General features: G+C 43.2%; 1 protein-coding gene and 1 pseudogene across 4 annotated transcripts in view; one reads left to right on the top strand and one right to left on the bottom strand.

The window, feature by feature from the left end:
- cdin1 (CDAN1 interacting nuclease 1) overlaps positions 1-21,822 on the top strand; it is a 190,441-nt gene that overhangs the window by 117,847 nt on the left and 50,772 nt on the right. For all 4 annotated transcript variants that reach the window (XM_072484584.1, XM_072484593.1, XM_072484600.1 and 1 more), the window contains 2 exons: positions 978-1,043; positions 18,716-18,821. In XM_072484584.1, the coding sequence (XP_072340685.1) occupies positions 978-1,043; positions 18,716-18,821 (172 nt within the window). The remainder of the gene's footprint in view (positions 1-977; positions 1,044-18,715; positions 18,822-21,822) is intronic.
- On the bottom strand, positions 11,919-12,539 carry LOC140385561 (stromal cell-derived factor 2 pseudogene; annotated as a pseudogene).

A 21,822-nucleotide genomic window follows, 5' to 3' on the forward strand; every position in this document is an offset into this window, starting at 1 on the left:
GAAGACAGAAAGGCATGTCTGGAATTGAATGACCAGGTCACCCAAAATGTAATGGAGAAATCAGGTGTTTCAGAAATAATAACAGCAAGCCACTTAAGAGTCAAGGACGCTTTACTGACTGGACAAGAGAAGAGCATGCTGACAATTGTCAGGGTTACAGACATTTTTATATTTAAATAGTACATCGATGGTAAGATTCTGTAGTTTCAGAATTAAATATGGAAGCTAATATTTTATAAAAAGGCAGCATCTTCACTTTTAAATTCCTTTTTGACTCAGTCCAAGGAAGTGTTTTGTTATGTGATCCTGGACAATAGGGAATCTGAGCTTTCCCTTTTATCCCCTTCAATTCTTCAAAGGAACTTTCAGGAATTATATAATATATATTTCATTTGATTATCACCCAAGGGTTGATGAGGACAATTTTTCTGTCTGCATCCAGGTTCACTGGATTTTTGGGGCACTGAATATTGGAAAATTGTCCAGGTCAGAGTATATGCCTGTAAAAGAACCCAATCTATTTTCTTTTCCTTTCCTTTAAATACAAGGAAAATCAGGCAGGTTCCTTTGGAGGTGAGTGTTTGTAACATGCCTGACTCTCTCTTTCAAACTTGTGAGAAAATTACTCGTGCTTGAAAAGGCAGGAAGTAACCAATGTGAATGTTCACTTGGTTTTATTTTCCAAAAAAGTACTGCTCCAGTTCCACACCATGATTTGCTTGCATGCGTTACTTTGGATATTTAATAAGTCATTAGTATCCGGGTCAATATTTTCATTTTAGTTCTTCATTAAATGGTAAAAGAGCCATGGCTATTGTGCAGGCATTTTGTTTGTAACCTGATGTAACTTTGTTTTTGATGTTTTACATATAAACTAATTACATAGAAATTGCATTACATAGAATTACATAGAAATGGGAACATTCATTAATCCTCTGCTACATTCATTTCAACTTCTCTTTGTCTTTCTTGTGCAGATGAAGATCAATTGCGTGCTAAGGGCTATGACAAAACTCCTGACATAATTTTAGAGGTACCAGTTGGTAAGTCTCTGCTGGATAACTAATTGATGACACGATTATGAAGTATGTACATTGATGACACGATTATGAAGTATGTACATTTTTCATTTGTTGCACTCTACACACACCTGGTAAGTTAGCAGATTCTATGGGTGAAACCACTATGAGGCTTTGGCTCTTTGACACTTTTAGCTGCTGGCAATCTAACCTCCTTTCCTGTCCTCTTTACCCTTAGTTTCCCTCATCCTGTCCCCCACCATAATTATTATAGTTACATTGCCGCCATTGTATGAGGTGCCTTTCTCTGCACTGTGCATATTTTCAGCCTTTTAGCCCGGAGAGTTCTTTAAATTATTTTCTATTTCCTGAACAACTGCTGTGCGTTCTTTACCAACTGCTGTGCGTTCTTTACCAAATTAGCATTTTCCTTCATGAACAGGAGGTTACATCCTTCAAATGTCCTTATTTGGTTTCTGATACATATATATGTATATGTGTAAAATAGCCTGTACTCTCTGGTCCCCAGCCGTGTGTTTCTTGGCGGAAGCGCCATTCGCTGGTGGTGGGATTTTCTTCTCTCGCCGCTTGTCAATGGGATTTCCCATTGAAACCACCCCACACCGCCAGGAAACCCCCGTGTGGGGGTACGCTGCTGGTGGGATCAGAGATTCCCAACAGCCGGAGAATGCCAGCTAATATATTTATCATGCCCTACATGTGGTGAACATCCATAAAGTGTCTCATCTCAACCATGGTCTTCTCACCTTGAAGTGTTAGTAAGGCAGGAAAATCATTACAGTCAGATTAATAATATCGACCAGCTTAATTCTGCTAGAATATAAATGCCAAATGCTTATTGGCAAAGCAAGTGAACAGGCACCACAGAATCATATGGTAAAATCACTCCTTTTGCTTTCAAACCCAGCAACGTGAAACCAACAGCAACTGAGAATAATCAAATTGCTCAAACTATTTTTTCAAGTTACTTTTGACTACATTTATCATTCTTATTCAAAAAAGCATATTTCTAATAGTTGCACAGAAATGATAGAATTTAATGACCTTTTCTATACGTTCATTGTTGAAGTACTTTAAAATTGCAACTCCATGCATTTGTCATTGATACCTAAGCGCATTCAGTGGCTTTCATGTGCCTTAATTGATTGATATCTAATATATCGTCATAGGTGTGTATATTTCTCCTTAGACATTGGCCTTAGCCCCAAGATATGCCATTAGTTACTGCTCCATCCTTTTAAAGTAGCTGAAAATTCCATGACTTTGAAGGCCCAGAAGTTTGTAGTTCAAACCCAATTCAGATTTGAGCACCTTATGGGCTCTTATATAATACAGAATGGAGGGAGTTAAGATGCAAAACAGCCACAATCTAATTGAATGGTGGTGAACCAGGCTCAAGGAGTTGAATGTCCTTTTTTAATGTGCTGCATTGTCAGGGGTGCTATTTTTCCATTAGTCATTATCAGGTGGATGTACCTTAAAGAAATGGGTGTTTATCAAATAGCTGCAATGATGTCAGTATGTGGATGGAGTTGGGCTGTCTCACTTTCGTTTTGAGCTGTAAAGCTGCTTTGTGGCACTGCTTTTGGTTTTGTTTTCAGAGTTGGAGAGCTGTATTCAAAGCAAGCAGATGTGTAATGATCTCTCTCTACAAGCTAAAGAATGTCTTCAGCTCACTTGAAGATTTTTAAGTGGGCAGCACGGTAACATAGTGGTTAGCACAATTGCTTCACAGCTCCAGGGTCCCAGGTTCGGTTCCCAGCTTGGGTCGCTGTCTGTGTCTGCATGTTCTCCCCGTGTGTGCGTGGGTTTCCTCCGGGTGCTCCGGTTTCCTCCCACAGTCCAAAGATGTGCAGGTTAGGTGGATTGGCCATGCTAAATTGCCCTTAGTGTCCAAAATTGCCCTCGGTGTTGGGTGGGGTTACTGGGTTATGGGGACAGGTTGGAGGTGTGGGGTTGGATAGGGTGCTCTTTCCAAGAGCCAGTGCAGACTCAATGGGCCGAATGACCTCCTGCACTGTAAATTCTTAATTTTATGATTTCAAAGTAATATCTGTTTCTGTAGAGAATTTAAACCTGCTGTCTTTTTTTAAAAAAGAGTTTAACTTGTGGATGTTGCTAGGAAAGGTATTTAGGATTACCTATGGAGTATTGTATCTGTGTGTTGGTGGTTGATAAGATGTTTACTGTGTGTTTGTAAAATGTTAACTGGGTTCATAGAATAAACATTGTTTTGTTTTAAAAATACTTAAGGTCTCTGTTGCATAACACCTGGATAGTGTACCCTTCTGCTCCCCATAACCAAAATCTATTAAAAGTCGTGGATCAGGTGAACTCCATGATGCACTTTGGAGTTTTCTAAACCCTGGCCCATAACATCATCCAGTTATGTGACATTTTTAAAAACCCATCAGCATGCCTTCAGAACATTTCAGGCAAACTGTTGAGAAATCAACACTAGTAAAGTTGTATAGAGTGAACACATCTCTGAAGGCGCCCATCACAATCACCATCCAGAAAAATGTTTACAAGATTCAAGATTAGAAGAGATCCAAATGCTCACTGACGAATTCCAATTATATAATACTGTGTAGTTACCAACACAAGGCGCAAGTAAGCTTCACACTGTCCTTTGCACCCATTAAGTTTTCATCTGGAGCCATGTGAGAAGACTTCCAGCTCACATTGAGAGCTCTACCCTTCCAAACCAATAAATAAGTCAATAATAAAAGCAAAATACTGCAGATGCTGTGAATCTGAAATAAAAACTGAAAATGCTGGAAACACTCAGCAGGTCTGGCAGCGTCTGTGGAGAGAGAAACCAAATTAATGTTTTGTCTTGGTCACTTACTTACCAACAATATGCTAGGATGTTAGAGATACACCTGGCACAGTCAATGGATTACTGAGCCTTCTACAGAGGATTGATTCTGTTCCAATCTCACATTACCAGATGTGTCATCTCACCTCGAGTAAATTAGGCTTCACCCTTACTTTGGAGACTGGTTCTTATTGGATAACAAGCTTGTTTGAGCTCTACTTAATGATGACGATTTGATGTTGCTGGATGTGGGTACCATCTCAAGAATTTGATATCAATGTGAGCTAGCTCATAGTTGGATATTTCTCAGATAAGGCAGTCTGTGGCCCGATAAATAGCAAACCTATTTCAGAATGTCAGCAACATTCTGTTGCAGAGAGTTTATCATGATGTTCAAGCAAGGTGTAACATCTTCATCACCATCATACAGATCACATTTCAAATCTCTTGATCATTGCACCTACCTTCAGAATTCTGAGTGTGAGATAGTGGACTGGAGATGCCCCTGAGACCTGCTGAACTGGGGATTGAAAAAACAAATACGTGCACTATTAACTATGTTTTAAATTTAATGTGCTTCATGTTGCAGTGTTTTACTAAAGCATTCATGTATCAGCTTGATATGGTTATACTGATGAGTCTTCATGGTCATTGCTCTGTTATATGTATGCTTCCAGAGAATTCCTTCTGAGTTCGTCTCCGTTGTTGAGAAAATTTTAGGTTCATATCCTCATACTAGGTACCTGATTTTGAGAACTGCAAGAACTGTAAACCGTTTTTTTTCCTACTTATTTTCATCCTTTTCATCGGCTGACGGTCACCGTCTAAATTTTCCCAACTGCCTACTCCTATGAATGAATGTATGTGCTGTGCTAACAGGCTAATTGTGTGCTGGGTGAGAGGTTGCTGGGTAGTTGATGGGAGGAATAACCTGATGCGATTTATATTGACATTAGTTAAATCAGCAGATGCTGTTTTCTTCACTTAGATGAGCTCCCACATTAGAGGCAGTGAGGGTTAAGAATGGAGGAGCCCATTCAGCTCCTGTGCACCACCATGTGGGAGGGGCCAACAACATGGAGAACCAAATGAAGTGTATGCAGGAACTATGCACTTATATTCCCAGGATGTATGTCATATTACGTTGCTTTGACCGGCAGTATCACTGGGGGAGGGAATACTAGTTGTGCATCTAACTATCCAGAGAGTCAGCCAATGGCAGTGGGAGTTGCAGAGAAGGATAAGACTGCCACCCCTCATACAATGCCATCATCATCATCATCTGCCAATTTGGCCTCTCTGATTGAGAGAGCTCTGTAACGGGGCCCTGTGACGGAGGCTGCCCCAGCAATGACATAGTTGCAGCATCCTCTGGTGCCTTCACTAGCAATCTCCACAATGAAGATGACAGCCATGTGCTTCTCAGCCACAGACAAGTGAATAAGCTGTCTCCTCTTTCAAGGCCTCAAGGGGATTACCATGTTGAGATAGCAGAGGCTACTGCGTCAGGCAGAGCAAGGATTGGGTCACTGGGGTTTTCCTCGCCTATAAATGCACTTTTTGTAAATACTGGCTGATGAAGACTGATGTGTGAGCTTCTGTTTATTAATGGCGGAGGCAGGGATGAAGTGGTGAGAGGGTCTGTGAACGTTGCTAGTGCAATCTCTGGGCAGACATGTATCCTTCATTGGCGATAACAGCTGAGTTCCTCCAGGATGCATCTCAACAGAAATATAATTCCCAGCGGTGTCCTAGACCAGTAGTCCTGGTGAACGTATACGCTGCCAACTGGGACGACACTGAATTTATAAAGATGACAATGGTGGAAATCCCCGACATAGACATGCACCGACTGATCATGGGACGGGGGAGGGGCGACTTTAACAGGATGGACAGATCAAACCCCAGAACGGGGAAAACGACAGGCATGGCTAAGGAACTCAGAACGTTCATGGAGCAGATGGGGGCAGTGGACCCAAGAAGGTTCATGCCCCCAGATGAGAAGGAATTCTCGTTCTTCTCACTCATGCACAAGGTCTACACCCACTTAGACTTCTTTGTGGTGGGGAAAGCGGTGTTTCCAGAAATAGTCCGAGCAGAATGCTCCGCGATTGTAATCTCCGACCACGCTGCACATTGCATGGATGTGAGGTTGGAGAGGGGCCATGCCCAACACCCCACATGGAGGTTGGACACGACCCTCTTTGCCGACAAGGTCTTCTGGCAGAAAACATCACAGGCCATAGGTGAGTATGCTATGAACAAGTGACCAGGGAAGCCCCACTTTCCACATTCTGGGAGGCACTGAAGGCTGCGATTAGGGGATAAATTATTGCCTATAAGGCTCGCAGAGATAGGAAAGAGAGGGCTGTTAGGCAGCAAATGATCGACTCCATACTGGAGGTTGACCGGCTGTACTCCAAGACTCCGACCGTAGAGCTTCTGGCGGGGAGGAAAAAGCTACAAACTGACTTTAACCTGCTGTCCCCCAGGAAAGCAGTGCACCAATTCCACCAGGCACAGGGGATCGTTTATGAGCACGGAGAGAAGGCTAGCCGCCTGCTGTCTCACCAGCAGAGAAAGCAGGCAGCCATGAGGGAAATAGCCCAAGTAAACGACAGTAGAGGCAGACTGGTAGCCGAACAGGGAAAGATCAACAAAGTCCTTCCACCAGGGACTGTACACCTCCAAGCCCTCCGACAGAGATTGGTATGAAACGTTTCCTCGACGGACTGGACATGTCAGTTGTGGGGGATGACAGACGGAGAGAGTGGGAAACACTGCTAGAACTGGAAGAGGTCATGGAGAGTAACACCTCCATGCAGGCGGGGAAGGCGCCAGGACACGATGGGTTCCCAGCGGACTTTTACAAACAATTCGCACCAGCAATCGCCCCGCACCTGCGGGAGATGTTCGCAGACTCACTAGCGGGGGTCACCCTGCCTCCAACATTAACGCAGGCCACCATATCGCTGATAGTCAAGAAAGACAAAGATCCACAGAATGCAGATCACACACATCCATTTTGCTGCTCAGTATGGATGCGAAAATACTTGCAAATGTCCTGGCCAAGAGACTGGAGAGCTGGGCACCAGAGGTCGTCGCAAAAGACCAGACAAGCTTTGTTATGGGTAGACAGCTAACTGCGAACATGAGACAGTTGCTGAATGTGATACTGACTCCATCCAGTGAGAGAACACCTGAGGTGATCGTCTCCCTGGACACAGAGAAGGCCTTCGACAGAGTCTAGTGGCAGTACCTCATTGAAGAGAGGTTTGGGATAGGGACAGAGTTCACCTCATGGGTGAAACTCCTGTACAACGCCCCCAAGGCGAGCATTCGGACCAATACCACCAGCTCTGAATACTTGCAGCTGCACGGAGGCACAGGGCAGGGATGCCCACTGGCCCTGCTCTTGTTTGTTCTGGCAATTGAGCCGCTGGCAATCACCCTGCAAGAGGCTGGAAGGGAATCCGAAGAGGAGACTGAGCACAGAGTCTCACTGTATGCGGATGACCTGCTCCTCTACATCAGTGGACTGAGAGGGGGAGGGGCAAAGATGGAGGATCTACCATTTAAAAAGCCCAAAACAAATTCCGCTACCTGGGGCCCAGATAGCACACGGCTGGACATGGATCCACAAGTGGAACCTGACCAGTCTGGCGGAGGAAGTAAAAAAGGACCTAATAAGATGGGACGCACTCCCGCTTTCCCTGGCAGGGAGGATGCAGACGATCATGATGAACCTATTGCTCAGGTTCCTCTTCCTGTTTAGATCTGTAACGATCTACACCCTCAAGGCCTTTTTCCAGGCAGTAGACAAAATGATTATGGCATTTGTGTGGTGGGGCGTAAATCCAAGAATCCCCAAAACAGCACTACAAAGGAGAAGAAATATTGTGGGGGGAGGGGGCTCGCTCTCCCCAACCTGCAATACTGGGTAGCCACGGCCGAGAAAGTGAGGGGTTTGAGGGGATGGGTGAAGGAACCAAACACCGAATGGGTGAGGATGGAGGAGCCCTTCTGTACAGGAACGACCCTACCCTTCAGGCCCTCACAACGGCAGCACTCCCATCCCCACCAACAAATCATTCAACATCCCAGTAGTGGTAGCAACCTGGAGACAGCACTTCAGACTGACCAAGGTGTCCACCATGGCCCACATCTGCGGCAACCAAAAGTTCCCACCTGCCATGCGCGATGCCACCTTTGAGGTGGAGAAAGGATGGGGGACACTGACGGTTAGGGACTTTTAACGGGAGACAGACCAGCGACCTTAGAGGCACTGACTGAGACGTGGGACTGCCGAACAGGAAAGAACTCCGACATTTACAGGTTAAACATTTCTCTGCAAGAAGACAACACCGTACCCAACGGCCCCGAGAGACAAAATGTTACGAGTTACTGGAGTGTGACTGTCTAGGGAAGGGGAACCGCGGGAACCTGTATGGACGACTTTGAGAAAGGACACACCCCACTGGATGAAACGAGGAAAAAAATGGGAGGAAGAACTCGCCACCTTGGGATGCTCGCGCTCTGGCCCTCGTGCCCGCTCTCTGGCCCTCGCGCCCGCTCTCTGGCCCTCGCGCCCGCTCTCTGGCCCTCGCGCCCGCTCTCTGGCCCTCGCGCCCGCTCTCTGGCCCTCGCGCCCGCTCTCTGGCCCTCGCGCCCGCTCTCTGGCCCTCGCGCCCGCTCTCTGGCCCTCGCGCCCGCTCTCTGGCGCTCGCGCCCCCTCCCTGGCCCCCGCGCTCCCTCCCTGGCCCTCGCGCCCTCCCTCCCTGGCCCTCGCGCCCTCCCTCCCTGGCCCCCGTGCTCTCTCCCTGACCCCCGTGATCCCGCTAAGACCCTTGCAGGAGTGTCTGCAGGGCACCACCCCATCGGTCCAACTAGTGGATCCGCATCTTCAGAAAACTAAAGGCCTGCTCAATGGTTGTCCAAATGAGCAACTTCAGTTACATCACTTCTGGACCTCTGTCTTAGACTCTCGTGGAAGAGTGAGAAGCCATCTCCTCTTATCCCTTGTCACTGGGATTCCATCCACCAGAGTTTTGGTAGTGGAATGATGAGCTGCGGCAGTTTGAACTGGCAGAGAATGAAAGTGCCATGTCAGCTGTGAGCATGAACACTCCTGTTGATGAATCTCATTGGACACCTCAGTCAGTTCCTTGATGGTTACGTAGTTGCAGTCAATGATGCTGTTCACCTGGGAGAATCTAGTGATGGAGGCAAAATTTACACCTCTGCGTGCGAGGCCCCATCTCTCTGGAATTGAATGTACTGTTCAGTTCAAACAAATAGAATATCAGTGCCCTGTCAAATGCAATGCTGTACAGCTATTTGTGAGTTGCCACCAAGATCTGTACTGGATACAAAATCTGAGTTGTGATCCCAGTTGCTGCCTTTGTCATGCTCCGGCGACCTCCCAGTTGTGACTGGATGCCTTGCCTCTTATGACCCCCTGATACCAGAAAGCTGATGACCGATGGCGCTGCCTAAACCCCCTACTGACCACTGATCCAATGGCACCCATGTGCCACTGGCCAAGTCTCCTTTGGAGTAGTGCTCCTTTTATGCATCCATGTAATTTGTTGGCGGCCATAACTGGCCCGACTGTGAATCTGCCTTCATGTACTTGGTGTACTCCTGCCCTGTCGTGGAAGCTGTACACCCTCAACAAAATCTGGTACCGCAACGGGCTTTCATTGAGTATCTTAATTACACTGAATGGACTGGGCAGGTTTTTGGGGTTGCCCTTCATCCGGTGACAAGAAACCTGCCAGTTCTTATATTTTCATCATCCATCAACTGGTTCACGCCTCTGGTGGTTCCTAAGAATCCAGTCCAAGGAATTGAACTTGCACCCTTCCTGGTTCCCTTTTTATAAAAGGAGTTAAGAAAATAGTTATAATATTGAGGATGGTAGCTTGCTCACTTGGAGTGGCAAAGTGGTAGGACAAAGCTAAATAATAGCGCCTTTGTTCTTTGCGTAAAGAATTTAGGAGGAGTCTAACTTTATTCTAACAAAGGTATGGACTATATGTGAAGATAGAGCTAACTAGAGCTTGTGTAATACAATTGGGAAATATTACAACTATTAGTGGTGTAGTTTGTCAACGCAGGAGAGGTGAAGTATTAAATGGAGAATGATGGAAAGCAAATAATGGGATGGAGGATGCATTCATGACGAGGGAGGTGAGGCATTAAGAAATTAGGAGAAAAAAATCAATAAACAAGAACCTAGAAGCTGGAATCATTATAAAATGATCAGCTGAAGTGTTTATATGAGGAATATAAGGAACGAGGTATTCAAGCTTGAAGGTTGATCTGCTAGATGAGGAAGTGTATATATAATGGGTTAACAAATAAAATTAGTTAAAGATAATAGGTGGGTATATGAGTCATGCAAAATGTTAGGATGGGATAGGAAAAATAAATGCCAATCAGGGAGCATTTGCTGGATTTAATAATTGACTTGATTTAAGATGAAGATGAATTGGCTGCTGTTTGTATGAAAGACAATGGTAGCCAGGAAGAAAATTAATTGGAAATTGCTGTAGACCATCATAGCAAAAGGAAGCCAATTGATAAAAATTACTTGCGCAAACTTGGAACGGCTGTAGAAACAGTACAGGGCGGGACCATTTGGCTCATTGTGACTGTGTCACACCTTTGTTAGAAAAATCCATTACTAATTCAACTGATGGGATCGGGTTGGGTGGAGAATGGGAGGAGAAAAGGGAATCTCTCAAGTTATCTGTTCATTGTGTTAATGGCATTTTATTGCCCTGTAGCCTTGCTACTGAAAAGTTGACCTATAAGTGTAAAATGTTTGCTCTTTGATTACAGGGCGAGGTAATATATGTGTTACTCAGATCTTTTATAGTTTTAAGAGAACTACTGAAAAGGGAATTTGACTGCATCTATCTTTTATCTGTCTGTTATTGGAGAATTTATGGGGATATGTTTTATGCTTTGTTTACTCTTTATTTATGAGGTGAAAGATATTGGAAAGTTATTTTGCTTTAACCCAAAAAGGGAACCACATCCTTCTGGTGTTTCATCTTAATGCCCTCTTCCTTTAAGGCTGCTATTAATACGAGTGCCTGGCACTGTATAGTGTAGCAATGTTTTCCAAATTTTTATTCTGTAGACCCACTTTTACCATCTGGCCGACCCTTGCCAGCCTACCCTCGTCAGAGGAGCCTGCTTAGTCTTCACAATCTCGCTTGCTTTGTCATTCAATGTTACATTTCTGCTAAGGGCTTCAGCTGATGGTTTAAGCATCCTTTGAAAAAAATGAAAGAGGGTTGTCCTCGAACTCACCGTGCATCGTCTTCCAATGCCTTTGAAGTTTTGAGAGTTTTAAACTTTCATTTGCCAGTACTTGCCTGCACATAACACACATGGGCTTCGCATCTTGATTTGCATTGGCACAATTGAAGCCATACCTCAAGAAATCATCTTTATACTGCTTTGTTCCCGATTTCAGTTTCTTTTTAATGGAGTGTTCACCAAAGACCATGGAGCTCTGTGTACAGATCACATCACTGCTTTCTTCTGCCGTGGACTCCTGAGAAGCACTTTCCACCAGATTTAGTTGTGAGATCCTAGCCTGTTTGTATCTCTGGCCCATTCTTCTTTATTACAAAGTAGTCCATCTTCAGTTCTTCACACAGTCCTGTTGCTTGCTTGTTGGCAGGTACAAAATGGGGGAATCTCTCTTCTGTGATTTTGTGCCCAAAACACATGTGACCTTCTCTCTACCACTGCTTCTGGATGAAAGACTCCATAGTTTGTATTTAAAGGCCAGTCGAGGCCGCATTGTCAACTTAAAAGCCATTCGAGGCTGCATCCTTTTTTTACTTGAAACTTTATTTCCAATACCTGATTATTCCAAGTTTATGACTTTTTACTGCTGAAAATTAAAGCATTTTCAGTTGAACATACACATCCTTACATTTACACAGTGTTTGTTTTAAATATATTACCATTTCTTTAGAAATCTAAACAAGTATAGAAAAAAGTTCAATCTTGTTTTTACTTTACAAACTATGACTTTATGCGAGATGACATAACTTGTCAAACACACACAATGTCACAATATTTCTTACTGGCCTCCTTACTTCCCGGCATATAGTCTTATTAAAATAAAGGTATGGCTCATCCTGTTTCAATGGCTCGGCACTGGGTTTGATAAAGACACCCTCCATTAGTCCAGTAGTTGTTGGCATTGGGACTGAATGTTGCATTTGCCTCAAGTTGGCCTCTAATTGGATGACTATATTGCAGTTATCGTTAGAAAGACCTGGTTGCCTGCAAGCTGGAAGTGTACATCGTCATCTCGCTCCCAACTGGTTACACTACATTGCACTATCCAAATATCAAAGTCATCTCCATTCTCACCAAAAGTACTTGCCTCTTGGTTTCCAGAGTGTGGTGACAAATGTGATGACTGTAGGTTTCTTCCAGTGTTGACATGTCAGCCATATTCATTGGCCACATTTGATCGGTATTCCTCGCTGACAAACCTGGCCTGGCTTCCCCCTCGCTGTTCAATAGCAGTTACTGTTGTCAGATGCATCCACCCCAGTCACAGACTGCTGACCACTTCCCGATCCGTACTTCACATCGTGGGAGTGCAAGGAGATGTTGTGCCGGACGATGAGCAGCTTGGCCATGGAGGTCACATTCTGTCAATCAGTGGCAGGGGACGAGCCGAGCAGGGTGCAGAGGGCGAGCACCAGAGCGGAGCTCCAAGTTGGGGCCACCACTGTTGGCATCGCGCACCCACCTGTTACCCTAGCCCCTTCCGCGGTGACCAGCGCACAGCCCAGTCTCGAACGCCATGCTTCCTCGGACACCGCAACCAATCATGGACTGCCCACCACCGCCATTCTTAGAAGCCGGTCATGGCCGTTGGGCACTTCTCCCTCGACCAATCGCTCCGTGACCCTCCTGACACCCTATAGTATAGTACTGGATTAGAAACTTGCCTTTTATTGCTGGGAGCATTAGTTTCTGCTCTGCTAGTTTGTTAGCCATGGCAAATCTTTATAATCCCAGTATCCTGCTTTCACCTCAGTTTGCCTCAGAAATCATAAAGAATTGTACCCTGCATTTGAGTAACCCACTGTTTGCAGAAACTTTACTGGATCGGTTTTCAACTGGAAAATTAGTAGTTGTGTTTTCCTATGTTACAACTGTGATGCACTTCAAAAGTACTTGGTTCTAAAGCATTTTGGGACATTGAGGTTGTGAAAACATTCTATAAATGAAACTTATTTATTTAGTCCTAATTTTAAAATTGTCCTTCTTGCTCTGGATTTTCTTACCAGGAAGAAAAATTGTTACCCTAATTTTCTTTTTTGCTTTAAACACCATTAACTTCCTAATTTTCAGTGATCAAAATCCATATATATCCAGCCATCTTGATCAACGTGCTTTATCCCAAGTATTATTCGGCTGAGGATAGCAGAGCCATTTGATACCTTGCACAGTGATCATTCCTCCTTTGAGACCCATGCTCGAGGTTACGAGCCCTGGTCAACTATGGAACCAGCGGATTTCTGACTAGAATGGTGGAAGAACTAGAACCTCAAGGAACAAGGACTGTTTGCAGGTGGAGTATCCTTCGGGAAGAGGACTTGTATTTTCTTTAAGCGCACATAAGGAATTAGTGGGGAACTACCACATGTATTCCTTTCCTGAGTGTTATTGCTCATTGAAATTGAAAATGGGAAGCTCTTGCAAACGAAGAGGAAAACAGAAGACTGAGGAATGGAATTATGAGGCGAGGACCTGACCGTAGGCATGTCATTACGACAATTATTCTACCAATCATCACCTTCCAAGGCTTGGCATATCATTCCTAATGTGCGTTGCCCAAAACCAGGTACAGTACTTCGAACCAGAGTTCAGCCAAAATTCTTACTTAGCGATTTAATGCAGTGTGATACAACCCAGCATTTATACTTATCATGCAGTATAAATTTGTTGATTTCCCTTGCGCCGTATTCTTGCGAATCTCCTGATTAGTACAAGACTAATGGCATTGATTAAAATATTTTTTCAGCAATATTCTGTACTACCAAATGACTATATATAAATTGCTGGTTTTTTGTTTTTGCTACTACAGATATTAAAATTATGTGCATACATTTTTTAAATTAAATATCTTGCTTAAATTATAAATTCATGCTAGAAACATGGCATGTCAGACTAGTCAGCAGACCATAATTTGAGAGCTCTTGCATTAGATAAATGCCATTTCCCCCTTCCACCTAGTTTCCCACCAGTACTAACTCAGAACTCCACTTGTTTGCAGTCGCTTGCTCCCTCCAAGTTTGTATCATCCATGAGGCTTGTCTCTTGTTACCTCAATTTGCTCCTCATTCAACTCTTGATTGAATAACTTCCATCTTGACCGCCATGCTGGATAAATCATAAGCAGTTTATTTTCATCAACCATCTTCCCTCACCCTTCAAAACTGTTATAATCACTGCTGAAAAATACTCCCTCAACCCATCTTTCCTCTCCTGCCTCCCTTTTCTCTCTTGAACTCCTCAGGCCTGTCATCACATCCCAGCTGCATACTTATTGCTCCTGCACACAATTTTCAAATTCTTTCTTTTGTGTACCACTTGAAAAATCCTAGCTAAAGTCATTAATTAGGTCCTTTATCTTTTTTCAATTCTTTAATAGGACGTGGGTGTGGTTGGCTGGGCCCAGCATTTATTGCCTGTCCCTAATTTCTCTTGGAAGGTGGCGGTGAGCTAACCTCTTGAAATACTGCAGTCCATGAGGTTAGGTGCACCCACGGTACTGTTGGGAAGGGCGTTCCAGGGTTTTGACCCAGTTGACAGTTTAGGAACAGTGAAATTGTTCCAAGTCAGAATGGTGTGTGGATTTTTGGTTGTAATTTTTGAATTATTATTTATAATTGTAATCTTTCTTCCTCGACCTTTTCTTAATGTTCAATACAGTTGACCATCCTATCCTCCTCCATGTGATTGGTATTGCACAGTCCTATTACTGTCTTTCAAGGCATAGCTAGTGTATCCCCAAAAATGTCATCTTCTGCCCTCTCTCTGCAATCATCTCCGGTATCCCCCCAAAAGTCTATCTTTGGCCTCTTTTTCGTCTGCATGCTGCTTCCAAACAATGACATCCACCGGCATAGGGTGACTTTTCACAAGTAAGCTGATGATGCACTGCTTTGGCTTGCCACCACTTTCCTCAGCTCTACCTATACCATTAGCTTCCTTGCCTTAATTCAGTTGCATTTTCTAATAATTCTTCCAAACCTGTGACTTCTACCACAATGGAGAGCAAGGGAGCAGATGCATAGGAACGCCACCAGCTGCACATTTCCCCCCCCCTCCCCCAAACCCCACACCAAACTGACTTAGTAAAATTGCAAAGATATAGTTCCATGTGCCCTCTCCAAATTCATCTTGTCTATGAGACCCACTTTCTGCTCCCTCAGCTTTATTCTCGCCCAAACTATCTTCCTGGCACCCATGTAAACTTTTAGAATTAACAGTTCGCTCGCTTCAGATACAGTCTCAGTCCCCTTCAAACCTGTTTTCATCACTCCCAACACCAAAATAGCACTAAAACATGGACAAAAAAAATAATTACTTACTGTCTGAAGTTGACATGACCCATACAAATGTTGGAGGCAAAAAGCAAATCCCCACTTTTTGCATGTACCATGTACTTCATTTTCATAGTCTGACATTGATTTTGAAAGACAAAGGTCACTGTGGAAAACCATGATCTACTACACGTAAGGCAAGATCGAAGTAAAATATCTTGCTCTAGATGTACATCAGTGAAAGAAATAGATTGTCTCATGGTACTAATTAATCAACTGAACTGTACAGTGCATGGTACCACTTTTCCAGCTGCCAAGCTGATGGATCCTATGGCCCGTTAGATCAGACAGAAATTCCGGGTAAGAGCCCAACATTAAAGCATATAATGACTTTGATTTGGGACAGATGCAAAAAGGCATTGGGCTGGATTTTTATGGAATCATGGAGACTCTGTGGACATTTAAAAATGGCGGGCAGGACTTGGATGCAGACGTCCTGCCTCCATTTCCAACAGATCCTATTTTCGTCAGTAGGGGGAAAAGTGGCTGGGCACGTTTCTCACAAGTGGGAAACCTGAATTTAGCAGGACCATATGAACTTTGTGATGTATTCAAACAGACCCCATTTTTCACTCTAGCAATGGTGGGAGTCATGAGTTTAGGGAGGAGACATAAATGCTTGAGAAGAACGGATAACGTATGTAGAACTGTAATCCCACCACTTTAAAAATTAAAAACAACCTACCTGTGTCAGGGTTAAAAAATCTGTTTTAGCAGTTTGTTGACATTGCTCCACGGTCTAATACTATATCATTATTAATGATTGGCTGCTTTCAGCAACCTACAGTTATCCCAGCAGAGGCTCCTAAGTTCGCAGTTTGATAGGTTATTAAAGGATTAGCTTTGATGTGGATTATGTTTTTTTTAAAGTTTGTTTTGATAATGGATTAAGAACTTGAGGGTTTTTTTTATGTTTTGAGTGGGCTTTCGTGAACTGGACAATTTTGATTATGGTGGAAACTCTAAGAGATAATTAGATCTTTATTTTATTTCATCTCAACATGATATCTTGATGAATATTGGGTGAGTTGGTATGAAGAGTGTACGGGCAGACAGTGGTGGGTGGGTGGAGGCATGGGTTTGCATGAGTTGACGTTAAATTGGCATGTTGGCCACAAGGAGCTGGGGGTGGGGGAATGAGGGGGAGTGAGTGATGGGGATGAGGGGTTATGCTAGAGGCCCCAACATTTAAAAGCCATTGAGACAAAGTCCCATATAACTGAGGTGGTGTTTCCAAACAGCTTGCCTTGGCATTTGGCAGCCCGCTGGCTGCCTATCATCCGTGTCCGTGTTTGGTGGGCCTGACTCTCTATCCCATGTTCCGCCCCAGCGCTTCTTGGAGTGTAAATCTCACCGTTCCAAACACGTTTTCCCGAGGTAAGTGCGCCGACGGAGCAATTTCCTGCTACCTGCCTTGGAAGCAACGATCTGCCCGTTCTTAAAGAGTGGAAGACCGCCTTGATGTTCATTTTAATATTTTAAAAGAATTAGTTTTGTAATGACCTGAAAGGAGGCCTAATAGGAAGGTAGAGTTTTTTTGAGTTTTACATGATAATCTTTAGTGTCACAAGTAGGCTTACATTAACACTGCAATGAAGTTACTATGAAAAGCCCCTGGTCGCCACATTCCGGCACCTCTTCGGGTACACAGAGGGAGAATTTAGAATGTTAAATTACCTAAAATTGCAGCTCTAATTTGACTCCATTATTTTTATGGCATTCGGACTCTCGTGAATTTGGAAATTAGCCTAATGCTTAGCGAAAGTCTGTTTATTTCTGCTGTGGTAAGAAGATGAAAACACTGAATCTGGCTGCAAGTTTAAATAAAGGGACAGGAAAAAGAAGTGTGGTGGGGGGGGGGGGGGGGGGGGGGGGTGGAAACGAGAGAGAGTCATAAGTGTGTGAGACTTACAGGACAGAAAAGACCAAAAGAAGACCATGTTTGCGGGCAAGGGGAAAAAAACAATGCAAAGGAGAGACAAACCTTGAGCAAAAGTGTGAGGTATTCAGATAAACTGAATAACTGAAAGGCATCAAAGAGGGGAATAGATCAAATTAGAATTGGTAGCTAGCAGAAATAGATGCATAAAGGTCTGTCACGCTTACTTTTACTTTATCTGAACAAAAAGTATAGTATTTGAATAATGTGTTGAGAATGGAGAAGAGCAGCAAGGTTTCAGAAGGGCTCTCAATTCTAATAGTAAACAGCACAGCTAAACTTATTTATTTGTAACAAAGAAAATTAAGTGAGGCACAATCAAGTTGTTAGTGGCAAGAAGTGCAAATGATATAAATGTAAACCAGCTTATTTGACTCCCAACTATAATCTTAAAACTTAGGGCCACTTTTATTTAAAATGATCGGTCCTGATGTGAGATCAGAATAAATTTGGTTTCCCCTCGGATTAATGGAGATATATGTGTGGAATAGATCTGCAGAAAAAGCAGTTAGTGTTGTAACAATTGAACTCCTTCAGAAAAGAAGTTGACAAACTGTGGCTGAGTATTCAAGGCTGTACGGATAGGTATAGATTGAGATGATCAAATACTCTTCAAGCTACAATGGTTCCTCTACTACTGTGAGAGGGGAGGCAGATATTGTCTTTTATTTGGTCATTATGACAGCCAAAGCTGAATAGTGAGGCTGTGGAGATGGCTATCTCTTTTGGACTTTTGCTTGGTTAGTTTTGGATCACAAGTCCTGTTGAAGCAGAGCCATCCCTCAGAACATGGATTTGTTGAAGTCCATTTACTAAGTTAAATTCTACATGCTGTGTGGGCAGAACAACATACATAGATAAGGTAGTCGTTCCTCATTCCATCTGTTCTTATAATCTTAAAATAATGCTGATTGTAATCTACATGATTCCGATAAGCAAACTATGAATGAGTAATGTGTTAATCAACAGTGGTGTAAAATTACTTGAGCTTTCCTTTACAGAAGCGCATTTAAGCCAGTCTCCATAGTTGAAATGAATTGAAAATAAGAATACCTGAGGGGCAAATAGCATTTGCAGGATGAGCTATAATGGGAGTGCTTTGCAAAGAACAATGCAGTAGAAAGCTACTTATTGTAAATTGTAGAAAGCAGATGGATTTTTTCAGTCTATCCAATGTTGACTTGTCTAAGTTATCCTAGATTGTTAGAAAGACACCTAATTGAAGAGTGAAGCTGAAAGTGCAATCATTTTTTTATAGCCATTGATGGTCATGTGATTCATTGGATTGAAAGCAAGGCCTCATTTGGGGATGAATACAGCCACCAGTGCTACTTGCAGGACCAATTCTGGAGCTACTGGAACAGGTACCATTCTTTTTTTATGTCACGTTTGTTGTTGTATCTCACATTTGACATGATATTACCAAATTTGCTGCTTCAAAAACAAGCATATTACAGAAGAAAATCCAAGAAACATGTTCTTCTTCATCTACATACTATGAGTAAATGGGTGAAGGAATAATACTGGATTTCAGTTCTTTGTTTTAAGACTTTTTCAACTTCAGCTCGATGAATTAATAATATTTATTATTGTCGCAAGTAGGCTTACATTAACACTGCAATGAAGTTACTGTGAAAATCCCCTTGACGCCACACTACATCGCCTGTTTCAGAATGTCCAAATTACCTAATAGCATGTCTTTCGGGACTTGTGGGAGAGAACCGGAGGAAACACACGCAGACACGGGGAGAATATGCAGACTCCGCACAGTGACCCAAGCCGGGAATCGAAGTTGGGACCCTGGCACTGTGAAGTAACAGTGCTAACCACTGTGCTACCGTGCCACCCATCATGAATTTACATGACCTTTCTGGAATGAGAAAGAAATCCCTTTTCTCTTAATAGCTCCATACTAATTATAATTTTGAAGGCTCAGGTTTAGTCTCAAAGTTGGCACCCACAGTTGAGCTATGACCAATTGAAATGAGTGCAAGGTTTTCCATTGGATCTTAGATTTGCATTGTCCAAACCGTTCTGGGAAAATGATTGAATAAAGGCTCAAGAGTAGATTAAATTTAGGAAAGTGCCACAATACTTTTTTTCATAATTTCAAGAGCATGGAATAGTAAGGAAAAAATAGTCAAAGCAAAGTACTTGCTTTCCTCCCTTGGGAAGTTATGTGGAACAATAAATCACAACAATATTCTTTCAACCAAGGAAGTTGGATTTTAATCCATCATAAAATGCTGCAGGTCATGAACAAAGAACAATACAGCACAGGAACAGGCCCTTTGACCCGTACCGGTCATGATACCACTGTTGCTAACTTTTGGTTGGTTCTTAATTTGGCTCTGTTTAATCACGTTTGCTCAAGAGTCGCCAGGTATCTTTCGACACAGCCACAAGGTTGTGAATGCCGTTAATGTACCTGCTTCCACAACCTCACCTGGCAGCATGTTCCAGGCACTCACCACCCCGTGTAAAAAAAAAAAAAGAAAACTTGCCTCGCACATCTCCTCTAAACTTTGCTCCATGGACCTTAAATCTATGCCCCCTAGTGACTGACCCCTCCACACTGTGAGAGTGCCTGCCCATCCACTCTATCCTTGCCTCCCATAAACATGTAGACCTCTATCAGGTCGCCTCTCAATCTCTGTCGTTCGAGTCTATTCAGCCTCTCCGCATAGCTAACACCCTCCAGACCAGACAACATCCTGGTAAACCACCTCTGCACCATCTCCAAAGCCTCCACATCCTCCTTGTAGTGTGGCGACCAGAATTGTGCGCAGTATTCCAAGTGCAGCCTTACCAAGGCTCCATACAACTGTAGCATGACTTGCTAGTTTTTCTACTCGATGTCCCAAATGTAGCTTAACGTCTGCCAATTTTCAGGATTCCACAAAAAATTAACTGGAGGAGATTTACTCCATTTTTAAAGATAAATTTAGAGTACTTCATTTTTTTTTCCAATTAAGGGGCAATTTAGCGTGGCCAATCCACCTACACTGAACATCTTTGGGTTGTGGAGGTGAGACCCATGCAGATTTACTCCATTTTTACGTGGACTTCAGTTCACAGCATTGAAGAGTCTATACTTTTCCAAAAGTAACCTTATTAAGTTGGTAATCTCTGTCAGAAAGGCCATTAAAATTATTGTGGGAAATGAAAAAAATTGCAACACTGTAAGGACGCAGTTCTGAATTGTTTGGCCAAAAGAGGAAATTCATTCTGCAGTTGGCTGTATTCTGTCCCTGTACATTCATGAATTTACATTTGATGAAAAAAAAATGAGCGTTTGCTCCACTGCCAAGCATTGAAATACCACACCATGACGAATAAAAACATATAGAGCTAAGCATTGTACTGCACCCCATTATCTTAAAGCTGTATAAATTTGAAATGTTTTGGTCCAGTTAGTGCTGAATCAGTAGCTTCAGTAAAATAATGCAGCAGTTCTGCGAGTATTAATGTTGCGTAAGAGGATGAGTAAATTGTTACCTCACCACTAATTAATCCTACAACATCCTGCATGAAACAAGTCTCAACCAACGACATCTAAAAGGCATCTGCTTAAAATTCTCGATTTCATCTAGCCAAAGACAATCTAATGTTATCTTTTAAGACCATAAGACATAGGAGCGGAAGTAAGGCCATTCGGCCCATCGAGCCCACTCCACCATTTAATCATGGCTGATTTGAACTCCATTTACCCGCTCTCTCTCCATAGCCCTTAATTCCTCGAGAAATCAAGAGTTTATCAACTTCTGTCTTAAAGACACTCAACGTCCCGGCCTCCACCGCCCTCTGTGGCAATGAAGTCCACAGACCCACTACTCTCTGGTTGAAGAAATTTCTCCTCGTCTCTGTTCTAAAGTGACTCCCTTTTATTCTAAGGCTGTGCCCCCGGGTCCTAGTCTCCCCTGCTAATGGAAGCAACTCCCCTACATCCACCCTATCTAAGCCATTCATTATCTTGTAAGTTTCTATTAGATCTCCCCTCAACCTCCTAAACGCCAATGAATATAATCCCAGGATCCTCAGACGTTCATCGTATGTTAGGCCTACTATTCCTGGGATCATCCGTGTGAATCTCCGCTGGACCCGCTCCAGTGCCAGTATGTCCTTCCTGAGGTGTGGGGCCCAAAATTGCTCACAGTATTCTAAATGGGGCCTAACTAATGCTTTATAAAGCTTCAGAAGTACATCCCTGCTTTTATATTCCAAGCCTCTTGAGATAAATGACAACATTGCATTTGCTTTCTTAATTACGGACTCAACCTGCAAGTTTACCTTTAGAGAATCCTGGACTAGGACTCCCAAGTCCCTTTGCACTTCAGCATTATGAATTTTGTCACCGTTTAGAAA

The sequence above is a fragment of the Scyliorhinus torazame genome, chromosome 2, assembly GCF_047496885.1.
Source record: "Scyliorhinus torazame isolate Kashiwa2021f chromosome 2, sScyTor2.1, whole genome shotgun sequence".
NCBI lineage: Eukaryota > Metazoa > Chordata > Chondrichthyes > Carcharhiniformes > Scyliorhinidae > Scyliorhinus > Scyliorhinus torazame.